At 45.6% G+C, this 14746-nt stretch overlaps 1 protein-coding gene across 4 annotated transcripts in view; it reads right to left on the bottom strand.

Moving 5' to 3' along the window:
* GFRA1 (GDNF family receptor alpha 1) overlaps window positions 1–14746 on the bottom strand; it is a 211990-nt gene that overhangs the window by 28758 nt on the left and 168486 nt on the right. For all 4 annotated transcript variants that reach the window (XM_058697877.1, XM_058697878.1, XM_058697875.1 and 1 more), the window contains 3 exons: window positions 7245–7354; window positions 4414–4548; window positions 282–463 (listed from right to left, as the gene is read on the bottom strand). In XM_058697877.1, coding sequence (XP_058553860.1) covers window positions 282–463; window positions 4414–4548; window positions 7245–7354 — 427 coding nt within the window. The remainder of the gene's footprint in view (window positions 1–281; window positions 464–4413; window positions 4549–7244; window positions 7355–14746) is intronic.

Genomic DNA, 14746 nt, shown 5'->3' on the forward strand with positions numbered 1-14746 from the left:
TTTACAGGTGAGGACACCAAGGCCAACTACGGGTACCTGGACCAAAGTCACACTCCCCGGAAATGGGCATCCGTTCCAGAACCCACCTTTCTCCCCACTCTGTGGCACTTCACAATCTCCATTTATCGTGGTTATAATGCACTTTTAAGATTCAAACCCAAGCAGCCCTCCATCATCAGCCATCTATCTTTAAATGCAGTGTAGGAAATCGGTCCGTGTCCCCCCCCCCCCCCCCCCACCCAGAGGAGATCTCCAGCTGGGAGTTTGGGCTCAGCTCTTACCTGCAGATTTGCACAAGGTGGTAAAACATGAGTGGGGATCTCATTCTCCGACCCTGCAGGTCCCAGGGGCTTGTTCTTGACCCGGAAGGCTGTGGTGGTGGTGGCAGTGGTGGTCCGAACTGGGAGGGCTGGCTGCCACACGGTCACATCGGAGCCATTGCCAAAGGCTTGAATTGCATTTTCTGCAGTAAAACAGGAGGAAATCCAATTTCAAAGTCAAGCAGCAAATGTAACAGACAGGATACACGAAGCCAGAGGGGCACGCTAGAAATTCAGATTGCAGTATTGGACTTCTCTGAACAAAACCCATCCATCCATCCACCCTACACATGCTGGGAGCCAGCCATCAGGTCAGGTGCTCAGAAATCAATTCATTCATTACACACTGCGATGGACACTTAGGTACGTTCAACGTGCAACAAATATTGCTCCTATTTATGTACCAGGTGCCGAGCAAGATGCTTGCCCTGAAATGCTCATCACTTTGAAACCCAGCCTCGAACCTGTATTTTGGGATCCCCATCACTGTCCCATCTTTCAAGAACATCCTCCCGCGCTCTTAAAATCTATTCGGAACGCAAACTAGTTGGTGCTTTTTTGCAAAAAGTAACATATCCTTAATTATGAGAATGAGGCAACTTGGTGGCATCCACACTAATTTGGCAGGCAGTGAAATCACACAGCGAAAACTGTGATTTCTTACCACCACGGAGCACCCTATACACTCTCCGAGCAGCCTCTGTGAGCCAGGCACTGCTCAGAGTACGGATGGAACCAGTTTCTTTAAAAGAAACTTCTACCCCAAATCTCATCAATATATAGCGAAAATTTAAGTAAGATTATTTTTTTCCCTTTCCGCTCCCAGTCTTCCAAACAAAATCTGCATAATTAGGTAGGAGCAGCCCTGCTTAAATGAAAAGTTTAAAATGTAGAACTTTAAAAGCTTATTACAATTGCATGGGATTAGATTGTTTTTATGGCAAGAGTAAATTGGTTGTGTGTTGTTCCCCTCCCCACAATGAATTAAAAACAGTTTTTAATCAGGTCCTCGGGGATTTGGCCTGGCTTTAGGAATTTTTTATTTCATATTCATTGTGTAAGAAATCAAACTCCCCCATTTGAGACCTGAATGTGCAAATTGTTAATATATGACTCCTTGCTGGCATTTTTTCGATATACCAGACAGAATAATTGAAGCCTAATCTTCCTCTTAGAAGTGACATTTTGTTCTAAAATTGTTATCCTTTAAGTTCAGGCAAACTGGAAGCTTGTTTTCCAAAACTTTACGGTTTTTTAGGCTGTAAGAAACAGCTTTGAATGAATATAAATACCTTTTATGCTCCTAGCCGTGTTACACGGCTTACTGGCTCGGTAGAATGCAGAGAAAGAGAGACGCAGCGGGCTGGTTGCCTCGAATAACCCAGAACAACCAGCACCACAAACCGCACAACCGTCCTTTCTCTCATGTGGATTCAAGAGACCCCTTCCCAATTATTGGAACCACCTGTGCTTTCCGGGGTGTTTGCCTTGCACTTGGGGAGTTGGTTCACTTGCTCATTCATTTACTTGAATGGAATGTGAATGGAATGTGTACTAAGTGCCAGGAGCTGCTCTGTGCTAAACATGTAGCAGTGAACATCCGTGATGGCAACAAAAGACAAGAGTCTGTGCCCTCACGGGGGTCCCATGTGGATTGCAGAGGCATGTAAGTGACATATGCAATACATTCCGTGATGAGAAATGCTTGGAGGTGATGACGCAGGAGTAGGGCATGACTCCTGATTTCGGCACAGGTTTGTGAGTTCAAGCCCCACATCGGGTTCTGTGCTGATGGTGCGGAGCCTGTTTGGGATTCTCTCTCTCTCTCTCTCTCTCTCTCTCTCTCTCAAAATTAAGAAACTTAAAAAGAAAAGAAGCAGCAGTAAGAATGGAATGGGGAACCACAGTTCAGATACAGTGGTCTAGGAGGTGAAAGTAGCTTCTGGAGAAAGACCCAAGTGACAGTAACTGCTAACTTACCTCCACCGCAAGCTCATTCTTCTCTCTCTTCCCCTCATCTTGGCCAGGTATTTTGGCTTAAACCTAACCGTTCCTCCCCCCACTCCCAATAACCAGAAATAAACAATTGGTTAAAGTTGTGCTCATGACAGAGGCATCTGGGAGAGCTCCGGCTAATCTGAAGGCAGAAGAATTAGGTTAATGCATTTGAGCTGGAACCTACAAATTTCAAATCCTTCTACTCTGGAGTCTTTGGCCAGAGAGTGAATTTACAGGTGCTGCGTCTTTGGTATGCCGTGCCCTTTCTGATCGAAGTATAAATGGAATGACTATGAAAAATTCTGGCTGGCTTTGGTCCCTATTGAAGACCAAATGTATTTATTTTTATTGAAAAGTCATTAGCAAAAATATGCCAGACTATTCTCCCCTTCACCAAAATATTATTAAGCAGGGACACCTTCAATTTCTCCACGAAAGAGGAGTTGTCCAGCCAGTGTGAGTATGATCTTCTCCCATACTAACCTATGTTGTCATTGCTTTATCTTCATTAAAACTTGCATTCTGCCAGAAGACTATGCAGGATGTGGAAAAGAGGGATATATACATACATTTCTTTTTTTTTTTTTAAGTCAAGACCAAACAAGAGATCCGAGGTACAATTCAGCGGTACACCCAACATCTTAGCAAATGTCTCCGCACTTCTGAATATGTGTGTGATTTTCAATTTCACTTCGGTGTCCAGAAGCTTGTGTTAGTTTTAAGATGATCAAAACATTTGGTTATAGCCGCATTATTAAAAGTACCTAGTAAGCAAATCGTGTAGATTTGTCTTTTCAACAAAGGAAACAATAGAGAGGTTTTAGAATAAATAACACTTAAAAGCTTTTCCATATACATGGTAAATTGGTAGCTAATTCTTTGGTCGTCAGTCACTGCATAGCAAAGCATCCTGGAGAACTATCACGGCTCTCAGAGGGGTGGCTGAACCTTAATTCCTAGAAACTTGTTCCAATACCTCTCACCAGGAAGCTACACCTGGTTCCCAACGTTCGGGCAGTTGTTCTTGGCCAATGGGCCCTTAAATATCAGGAATGAGGCAAAAGCAAATGAGTCCCCCCACGGGGGACAGGGGCTGCAGAGAAAGGCACTCGGGCTTCGGATCCATCTTTGCATGGATGGTCTATACGAATAAACAGCTGTTTACTCAACTGTGAAATGGAGACAATAATACCCATATCTCCGAGGGCTCTTGCCCAGATTATAGTAAATGAGGTAATATATATATTGCACTCCCTACAGAGTGAGTCGAAGGTTCCCAATAAATTAAAGGTGGCTGCCACAACGTGTGAGTGAGGTACTCAAGCATCTCAGCTGGACTGTCACCTCCAGTGTGCACATCTCAGGGGGTAAAAGGGAGACCTGGCCCAGTCCAACGCATGCCCATTGTTCACACCTGAACAATTGTCTCTATCCCTCACCCTTTGGGAAACGTGTTTTCTAACAGCCTGAAGAACACCGCAATCAGAGCCGAAACTATTTCCAAGCAGGGGCCCCCTTAGTGCTCAACTGTGTCTCCCGAGATAACACATCCTGAGGCTCCTGGCCACATCGCCAGCTTATCCCACTCAAGAATTGTTGCTTCTCCTCTGAGCCAATCCTGATCATCCAGGGGGCTATTGATGTTAACGTTCTAATTTTTCTCAGAGAGCCCTTGGAGGCCTACCCCCATCTAATTTGTCTGAGCTTCTCACATCGTATATCGTGCCCAGGTTTTAAGAACCTTTGGAACAGACTTTGTGCTGGTTGCCAAGATCAAAATTTGATCTGTGGGTAGGAGTGTTCTATCCGACATAATGTACCCTCCGTTGTTTGAATCTCTTGCTCTCTTAGGCCTTTGGATTCACAGACTTAGCAGCACTGACTTGCTCTGTTCCCTGCTGCGTTGCGTAGTGTGGCCAAGAGATGCTGGAATCACCATCAGAGATCAGGAAAAAAAGCGACAGAAAGAGAGAGAGTGAGAGAGACAGAGAGAGAGAAGAGCCAGACCCAAGAGACCTGAAGGTACGGCTTGAACACAGAGAGGAGAGCACGCTTGTGTTTGCTTCCTTTTTTCTTTTTTTTTTTTTAAACTCACTGAGACATGTATTGTCCTTGAAGAAGTTCAAAAATTTGAAGCACTCTTCCAGATCATTCCCACTGTTGTTGCAGTCACACCATGGGGCCACACTGAGGCTACTGGAGTCTATGTAGTTGGGGGTCATGACTGTACCTAAAAAAGTAAAAACAAGGCATCTTGTTCTTGTGTGATGATACAGACTTTTCTATAGCCTAAAAGAGAAAACAAATGTTCCTCTGATGGTGGATGCACCATGGATAATTACAAACATTGTGTTTGCTGAGTGGGAAATTATGTTAAGCAGTGCGTTTTCTTGGCAATTTATCTTGAGCACATAAAATAATTTACACATTTACTTAAAAAATTATAACAGAACTCCTTCAGCTGCGCTTAGGGTATTTTTTTTTTTCTGCACAAATGGTATGGATGTTATGGAGTAGGAGAGAATTAACTTAGAATGCATGAGTTCCCAAATCCCTTGCATTTTCTCGAAAATGTCATTAATCTTCATAAATAGATAGAACTGGTTTTACATATCTTAAAAATCCTTTTAGGACTTTGAATCCACTTTCCTTGGAAGCAAATGGCTTCTTCAAAGCAACACGGGAAGCTTAGATGCTATCCTTTGGGTTACCACACATCCTGAACATATACAACAAGGCCTCTGGTCACCAGACTCTCAACTGATGTAAAATGAAGTCTTCCAAATTGTGAAGGAATTGGAAATAAACAACGGAAATTCTCTAAGCTGATGGCTTCTAGAGTATTGTCTCAATAGTCCTCAAAAGTCCTCAAAGAAATGCTGGGTGGTCTCTCTTGCCTACATCGTCTTGTGTTCATGGTTTTTCTGATGAGTTCTGTGCTGGACCAAATAAACAATGAATTTATACTTAATACAACCCAAATGTCTTCTTCTGGGTGGTTTGCACCAGGCGATGCCTATTCATGCCAAGAAGCCTTCTGTTTTTATACATTTTTGTGGATGTAAGAAGTAATAGGTGGTCAGTGATCCACAGGATATATTCGGTTCATAGACAGAAGAAAAATTTCTTTGTGAGCTCTTCTGGGTCAAGGACATATCTTCTTTGCCCTACGTTCCTTACCAATCTGAACTACGTGATCTCCCATTACACTCTGTGATGGGAACTTTGACCCACAGCAGACAGTGAGCACCTAACTTTGAGTGAGAAAGGAAAAGGCACCCCAAACACTGAGCCAAGAGGTTAAAACATGTGTACTAAGAAGCCACTGAATGCCTGGCACCATTGTGGATCTCTGACAACATGGAAGAAGCAGGCACAGGCTTTGTCCTAAAAGAAGTTAGAACCAATGCAGAGGGAAAGATCCAGACCCAAGAGGGAAGTTAATTTTGGTCTGTAAAGTGCGTTGCCTCAACCATTTCATTCCATTACGTGATGAGTATTTCATCAACCTCAGGCATGTAATGGTTTGCCAAGCCAGAAATGTCTGGCAGCAACATGCCTTGTCTACTCATGGAGGATTTAATGAGCATGTATACCTGGAAGGATATGAACTAGGGTGTTAATAGTGATTAGGTCTGGGAGTAGAGTTGTAGATCCTTCCTACTGTCTCCTTGGGTTTCTCTGTATTTTTTTTAACTTTTTATAATGAGCATGCCTTAATTACTTCCATTGGTTCTTAAACCTATAATTCCATAGTTGGTAAGTAACCCCTACTAGAGACTTAAGAAAAGGAAAGGGTGAATGCGAATTTGGAATACTGACTCAAGGAAGATACACTCATTGGGACACGTACACAAAAATGGTAAACAACACCGGTGAAAGGCATTGCCCAAGAGAACACAGGTATCCTTTCAAAAAACCCTGGGATGGGTGTGCAGGCACCTGTAATATGCCTGCATTAAGTGCCACCGCTGATGTTTTTCTCAAAAGCTCTTGCTGAAGGCACTCTGGTGACAAAAACTGTAGTCTGTGCTGTCATTCTTGGTGGGAAGTTCTTCCCGCCTGGTGACTTGTGCGATCCTGGCAGGAACACACACCATGGCTGAGCCATCACACTTCTGACGACTGTGATTTTCCTCACCCCTCCACAGCCTTCACTACGCGTTTGTCCTCAAATGTCAATCGTGACGGAGCCTGCCATCGAGGCTTCTTCAGGCCCCAGGATCCGGAACACCTGCCTTTCTTCCTGCCTACCCCTTGATCCACAGACACAAATTTGCCTCGCTTGTGACTCTTCTAACTCACTGCTACCCTACCTGTGCTGTTGCCCTGAATGCCCAGAACCTGGTTCTTCTTGGGTCTTGAGAGGCAGAAAACACCGTTTCTGCTATGTCTGTTCTCAGAGGGAAATTTTAGGCTAAATCACTCCCTGCATACCAGGAGCTGAATTACCAAGAATACCAATGGTGAGAAGGACCCCAGTTAGTTAGGGGTTTTATTTCCAAAGGGCCATTTCTGGGGAACAGCCTTTTCTATGTCCCCAGACTGAATGACTTCCACGTTCTCTAATTCAGTTAAGTTGGTTTGACTTGCTTCCCTTTTCCACAGCCACGCTTTCTTTCTTGCTGTTGTTCTGTGTGGTCAGTTCTCCACCTGAGATGCTTGTCAGGTGCTCATACTGTAGTTCACCTGCACTGCGATACTCCCTGCTTCCTGCCTCTGCCCTTGCATATCCAGGATCCTCAGTTGCTTTATTTTTTTTTTTTTTTTTACAGGTGAGTCCTATAGGGCTTAACAGCAAAGCCCCAGCACAGACGGTGACCGGGAGATTCTTCCTTTCACAGACAGTCACAGGCTACAACGGGAAGAGTCTGTGAGTATTTGTAAACCAGACTTTCCTCCCGTCCCGCTTCTCCCCGATCTTACCAATAAGCCCTGAGTAGGCGAGGAGGCAGTCAGCATAGTTTTCCTTTAGGCAGCTGCTGGCAGACCTTGACTCCGGTTGGCAGTTGGTAAAAAAATCCGCAAGGCGAGATCTACAGTGGGAAGAAAGGGCAAAAAGGGTGTGATTTGAAATACCCTACATTAGCTTCTGGACAAACGTAACTTTATTCCTTCGTTGACAAGCCTTTGTCCACACCAAAAAAAAAAAAAAAATACATAAATAAATAAAATGTGAACTCTTAGGATGTTAGCATTCTCTCTTATATACCTCCCCTGCCCCCCTCGCTGTCCCCGCCTTCACCCGGCCCTTGCCTACCTGTGTGTCTGCTTATTTGCAGAGAAGTCTTCAGGGCCTATAACTGGAAAAATCTAGATGCTTTGAAGTTTGCATTCAATATTTATTTCTGACAGACTTATTTGCATCTTTAGGAAATATGCTTCTCTACACACTCACCAGAGATCCACACTGGGAAAATATTTACTTTATACAGAAACATGTCCCTGGCATCAAAATAGGATCCTACAGCCCATCTGCTCCCGTAATTCCTGCTGGCTTTAAAAATACGTGTATTTGTCTTGTAAGTTCTCTCCCATCCAACAGCCCAGGGGACAGAGATTTATTCCAGCCAAGTGACACGGAGGAGGGGCTCGTCTCTCCAGAACTGGAGGGGAAAGAAGGAGGGACAGGGACGCTGGCTCTGGGTGAGGTGTCACTGTGTGACTGGGCCTTTGGTGGGAGGCGGTGCATGGAGGAACCACTGACCAACTACTGTATGTATCTGCAGTTTGGGGACTCCCCAGGGACCCACACAGTCCACTGGGAAGCCCTGAGCGGTGGCGACACTGCAGAGACCCAAGGGGGTGAAGAGGGACAACAGACACGCTGGTCGGGCGAGGAAGAGGACTGTTTGTGGCTAACTGGCTGTTTTTCAATCTGAGGAGGGTATTGTTGGAGAAATCCTGAATGAGGACGGGGCCACCTCTGAGGTCATCTCAGCAGACAACAGCTCTGCTTCTGAGTGAAGAACACAATGGACTCCGAGAGAACTTAAATTATCCAGCAATTATGGGAGACAATGGATGGTTGTCTCAGCTTTTTTCACTTCAGCTTCCCCACGCCGGCAGCCAACACACACACAGGGCTGCTTTTACTTCTTTCCACGCAAGAAACTGTATTTACGCAGCATACTTGAGGATAGACACAACCTTGCATCCGTGGGCCAGAGCGAGGAGGGATGTGTGGATATCAGAGGTTTGTAAAATGTCCGCAGGAAGCCCATTAAGGTGTCCCTTTACTACGACTCTAACTCGAAGAGAGTTAGAAGGCCCACCAAGTCCTCTAAGTTCACTGCCACTGCAAAGGCAGCACGGTGTTTGTGAGGGGCTGGTCTCTCCTTGAACCCTTTTAAAGAGGGGTGTCTGAGCCTCGCTACCTGTGCCCATCTGTGCCCTCTGTATAGGTGTCTGGTTCCATCACCGCCAATCCCCGGGGCAGGTGCTGAAGCTAAGTGGTTTGGCGAAATCCTCCAAATGAGGCTTATGCGTGCCTGTATGGGTGCCCGGATCTCCCACCGTCTAAGCCTAGTTGGTGTTTTCAGACTCTAATTGAACACACTGAAGGGCATAAAACCGGGCCATTTTCTGTAGCCTGGTTAAAGGATTTATTTTTCAGAGGAAATCCTAACGGTGGCTCAGGCTTACTCAACTGGCTCCAATGGCATCCGGTTTGGACTGAGTGTTAATTTCAGAAGAATTTTCCCGGTCATGAAAGTTAATGATCTAGTGCTCCTGGGCTCCTAACTCCGCAAAGGCCAAATGTGGTTCAGGCAGCTGGGGCTCCAGTTCGGCACACAACCTGAGCGGCTCTCTTTCCCTGGCAGTCCCGTGCTTCCGGCCTGTCCCCCAGAGTTGGACGAAAGGTCGCTCTGTCTCCAAGTCCCCGTTTCCTGTAGTCTCTCAAGCAGCCTATTAACCGAACAGCGCCGTGATGCGGATTACTATCCTTCAGCGCGAGGCTAATGCCACCAGATTCATTTTGTTTAACAACCTCAGAATTGACTCACAATTGGACTCTGGAATGAAGGGCTAATTGAGTCAGTCTGCTGCAGAGAGTATAACCCTGATTGGGAGGATAAAACCAGATATACTGCTCTGAGCAGAACCCTGGACAGGCTGCTTTACGAGAGAAGATTGTCGGCACAGATCCCTGGTCCTAAGAGGAACGCAGCCAGTGGACAGAAAAGAGTTTCAAACTAATTTTGAGCACATGCAGCACTGCCAAAACACTAACATTTTCATGGTTTTGTTTTTCACAGTGGACCCACCTCCTACTGATGTCTCTACTTGGAGACAGGATGGTAACTTCAGGGGATTCGCATTTTACTGAGAGAAACACTGAAGTCAGAGGAAGTTTATCCAGCGTTGTGCTGGAACCAGCTCATGACTGGCCAACTGGTGTATTTTCAGGGATTTCGCGAGTTGGTTAACAGCATGGTGGTAGTTTGAGAGTAACCATGGTAGGAGTATTTGCACCGTGGCGATCGCAAATGAGGGCTTTGTGTTGTTCTTGGAGAAACGGGTGTTTACTACGTATCTGCACAACCCCGTTTAGGACCATTATGAAGTGTTCAATCCTCCTGACAAAGCACCCATCATGTCTCGGGAGTGAGGTCCCGACCCTCCCGGTTCGGCTTCCTCTCCATCCCCAGTCATTTGGGCCAAATGAAACGGTGTAGGACCAGTTTTCATCTCGTCTTTAGTACCTCCCAAAGAAAGAAAACAGTCGGCCCTCAAACACCCTTCCTTCCTAACATCTTCTCTTACGGACGGACACAGTTCTCTGAAATCTCTCTTTTTTTAGGTTTATTTATTTATTTAATCCTCCCTAACATCTTCTCTTACAAAGGGACACAATCCTCTGAAATATCTATTTTTTAAACGTTTATTTATTTTGAGAGAGAGAGAGAGCAGGGGAGGGACAGATAGAGAATTCCGAGCAGGATCTGCACCGCCAGCATAGAGCCCAATGCGGGACTCAAACCCACGAACCATGAGATCATCACCATGAGCCAAAGTCAGACACTTAACTGACTGGGCCACCCAGGCACCCCAGCCTCTGAAATCTCTTAAAGTCACATGTTGGTTACATGTACTGACAAAGCAGCTGACCTGTCAGTTCCATGGTTCCGTCCCTGAAAGATGTGCCATGTGCTTGCGGTGTAGTCAGTAAACTCTCTGTCTCTGAAGTCAACCCACCAAGAGAGACAAATAAAAAGATGATAACAATACAGTGGCTAGTTCTTGATAAATGACAGAAAGGCCGCTAATAAAAATAATATCAGACGTGAATGAAATATTTCGTAAGTGTCAGGTATGTCTTTACACACTTTTTATTTTTTCCAACAACTCTAATAAGGTAGGGACAGTTGTTTTCTTATCCAAATTTCAGGAGGGAACCACATCTTAGCAAGTTTAGCCCAGAGTCAAATAGTGAGCAGTAGAACCACGATATGACCGCACACATTCTGATGCTGCGTGTTAATAAGCTTTTGACGCGACACAGCTAGATGTTGGTTTCAGAGAAGCCATGACATTGGGACTGAGAGTCACAGGATGACTCCGTCCAACAAAGGTGGAGGGGATATACCAGGCAGGAGGGGGCGGCACGTGACAAAGTCAGCACGTTCATGGTACGCCCGGGGTAACGACAATGGAACGTTTGTCTTGCCAGATTGATTTAAGGTCTTGACATGTAGGCACACGTTTAATATAACAACCTTAGAAGGTAATCCTACCAGCCCATTTTACAGATGAAGAAATGGAAGCAAAGAGAGGTGAAGTAACTCCCTCCAGGTTGTAGACCTCTGCGGTGGAGCGCGACCACACTCAATATCAGACTCCAGAGCCGGAAATCATTCGCAACTACTAAACGTAACACATCCATCACCCAGATCATTGTGAGCTGTGCACTTGGGATGGCTGAGCCACACGAGGGGAATGGTGAGTGATGGGTGATGATGCTGGCAAGGATGTGAAGAGCCTTGAATGACCTAAGAGTTTGGATTTTATCCTAAAACCAGTGGGAACCACTGAAGGTTTTTAAACAGAGAAGTAACGAGATCAGGTTTGCATATTAGGAAGACTCCGGGGTCGCTCAGGTGTTCAGCAAAGATTTGCTGGAGACCTACTCTGTGCCTTCACCATTCTAGCAGGAATGGGGAAGCGGGACACTGGCCAAAGGATATTGGCCAATAGGAGACTAAAGCCAGTGGAGAGCCAGTGGGGAGATCTGAGAAAAGAGGATGCACGGAGAGGCGGGTTTTACTAGGCAGGTTTTACTAGAGGCAGGTTTTACTAGAGGCGGGTTTTCTAGACTGTAGAAAGGAGGGGCAGAATCAAGGCGCAGGTAACTCAGCACACAGTGGTGCTGTGGGGAGAACGCAGGGGAGGACAGGTCCACAAGGAAGATGGTGACAGGCGGGATCCCAGCATCTTGCAAATGGTTATAGCTTAAGATCTTCATCTGTCCAGTCGCCAACTATGGTCTGAGCACCTGCTACCCCCCAGCTCCCATCCCCCAGCTGTCCCAGGACAGCCCTTGCTGAACATGCTTCCCCTGCCCATCTTGGGTTAAGAGTCACATTGTAACCTGTTTCAGTGCCTTCCCTGCCTCAGCTGCACTGATCCAAACACAAAAGCTTAAACGTCCAGTGTGGGATTAACAAAGAAATTCCACAATTGGATTTCTTCTGGAGACATGAAATCTCCATGACTACAAGCAGTGATGAACCTGACTGTTTTTCTCTGAGAAAATGAAAAGGAAATGAATAGGCAGTAATGTAGAAATGCATCTCCCTCCAAAAGAGAAAATTCCCACCCTCAAAGAGGAGGAAAATGCCGGCAAATGCCAAGTTAGCCTTAGGAAATCTGCTGAAGAGAAAACAGTGGTTTATGCAGGAAATATACTAAAGGAAGCACGCTGCTAACTGGAAATAGAAAAATGATTATAACAATAAAATCTTGGAGAATCTCCTCAAACAGCATATGGTCTTTTGACAGTGGGGGGGGGGGGAATCATTTACCTTCTTTTTCAGAAACATTTTTAGGAAAAAGGTGTTATGGCAAACAGGTGGGAAAAAAACAACAACATATGAGTGATGACCAGTTTAACTCATCCTGGATCATCCCATTCTTTTGAATGTTTTTTTTTCCCCCCAGGATGAATCCCATTCTTGGACACAAGCCACATGGTTGGTGGAACTGAACTCTGGACGAGGAATTGTGAGGTTTTGAATGAGATCCAGGCTCTGATCTGAACTACCCAGAACTCCTGCAGACGTTGCCGAACTACTTAGCTCTTGGGTTACCCTTCCACTTCAGACATACAATCTATGGGACACTTCAAGATACTCAGAAAAAGAAAGAAAAGAACACTTGTTTTCAAAGCATTATTATTGTTCTCATCCATGATTCCATTACACATGATTTTAGTGTCTTAGGCGTTGGGTTTCCTTTGAGTACAGAGACCCAGATTTCTCTAGTAGATCCCCTGATCTCGCACTCAAGAGAGCTGAAGGCTAAAAGGGTTAAGCTCTTGGTAGGAGTCACACGGTGGGCAGTGGCCGATGGTAGGTGACAGCCTTGGAAGGGAAAAATGCAGAGGGTGCTGGATCTGAAGTTCCCAGGGATCTTACTTAAGTCATCAAGTGTATAATTGCTCTCCCCCTCCCATCATTTGACCAGATTGTTCTTCAGAGCCTTCTTCCTAACGATGTTCCACTGACTTTACAGCCTCGGTGAACACTCTGAATGACATTCGGGAGCACAGCAGGGGCCAAGGATGCAGACAGAACCCTGCATAGGAGGGTGGTAAGTCTACCAATGAATTAGGCTTCCCTTAATTAAGGGGCTTTGCGGACTGCCCACACAGGACTTCAGACCTTTGACTGCCCCTGTAGAAAGCCAGAACCTTGAGACAGGATCCTTTTATTAATCTGTTTGTGGAAGAAATTACTAGCATTTTTCTCTGAGTCCAATGTGAACATCAGGGCTTTAAAGTCTGGGTTTTCAATGCAAGCCATTTAGTCTCCGAAAGTTTTCTCAATTAAAGGAAACAAAGTTAAAGGAAACAAAGCAGGCCAGGCCTGAGAGGGACACGCACCTCTTTCTAACCCCAACTCCACCTTTCAGGGTCTCACACCTAAACAAATGAGTTCACTTCCCCAACTCTCCACTTCTTCACCTGGGAAATGGGGCGGATGCCATCCACAGTCGCTCTAGGTGGCTGCTTGGAGAACGAATTATATAAATTATATAAAAGCGCCTCACCCGGACTCAGAATACACATTGCCTGATACATTTTCACTTCCCATCCCTTCATCTGTTTGCTCCCCAATCCCTAGCCCATTCCAACGTTAAGCCCTTGCTGCAAAACAATCCACAGCAAGCTCAACACTGAGAAATGCACAACTTAGCCTGTCTTACACTGGCCCCTGTATCACAGACTCGGGCTACATCTGGGTAACTGAAGGCGGCGACTCTGACCAACACAAATTTGAGAAGTCTGAAGCCAGGAATCCTGCAGTGTTACTTAATTAATACCCCGCAGTCCTATGAGCTCATAGAAAAAAACTCATTTTTAAAAAAAGCTATTTATTCCCCTGGGGGTTAGGGGAAAAGACATATTTTTAAATAAATATCAGTAAGTTTCTTAATGCCGTTAATCTCTTACGCAGAATAAGAATAATTTGAAAAACATGCTGCTAATATTAGAGCCGGGAAGACAAAGCAAGAGTTCTGGAATGGTGATTTTCTGGTACAGTGACACAAAACAGATTTTTCTCTTTCTGTTTTTAGAAAATTACCTTAGCCCTTCTTCCCCCAGCAGCCTACTGGAGAACATCTGGAAAACATCCTCCAGCAAATCAGAGTCTATATTCAAGACATTTTGCAGAGGTGTTTTCTTGCCTTGCTGTTCCCCACTTTGTGGTGTGCACACAGGCCTCTTAGAGCAAAAGCCCAGCATGTTCTCCGGGGGGCAGTCTGTGGAGCTGGGGAGGGGCGTAGTCAGGCCACCCTTCAGAAAGCCAGTCTTCCCCAGGCCTGGGAGTGAGTGTGGCCACTCCGGAGCAAAAGCCCTGGGGCGGGTTCACATACCTAGGCACAAATACTCAAAGCTCTGCACATCTTGAGTTTCTCAGCCCTTTCACGTGGGCTCCCACTCCTGGTGGCATGATCAAAGCCTCAGCCATTTAACGCACTTCTCATTGACTCAGCCAAACTGCAATCCCACATTTTTCGAGAAGAGTACTGTGAGGTCCAAGAAGCCTTGTCTGATGCTGTTTCCTGGGACAAGATGGCCCTTGTGGCCAAGTAGAGATCAATGCCTGTCGTTCCCAAATCCCTGGTCGGCTTCATCCTGATACTTGGAGGCTATAACCCATTGAACAAACACCCCTCTCCCTCCTCACTCGTACTGGAGAACC

The sequence above is a fragment of the Neofelis nebulosa genome, chromosome 13 (genome assembly GCF_028018385.1).
Source record: "Neofelis nebulosa isolate mNeoNeb1 chromosome 13, mNeoNeb1.pri, whole genome shotgun sequence".
Taxonomy (NCBI): domain Eukaryota; kingdom Metazoa; phylum Chordata; class Mammalia; order Carnivora; family Felidae; genus Neofelis; species Neofelis nebulosa.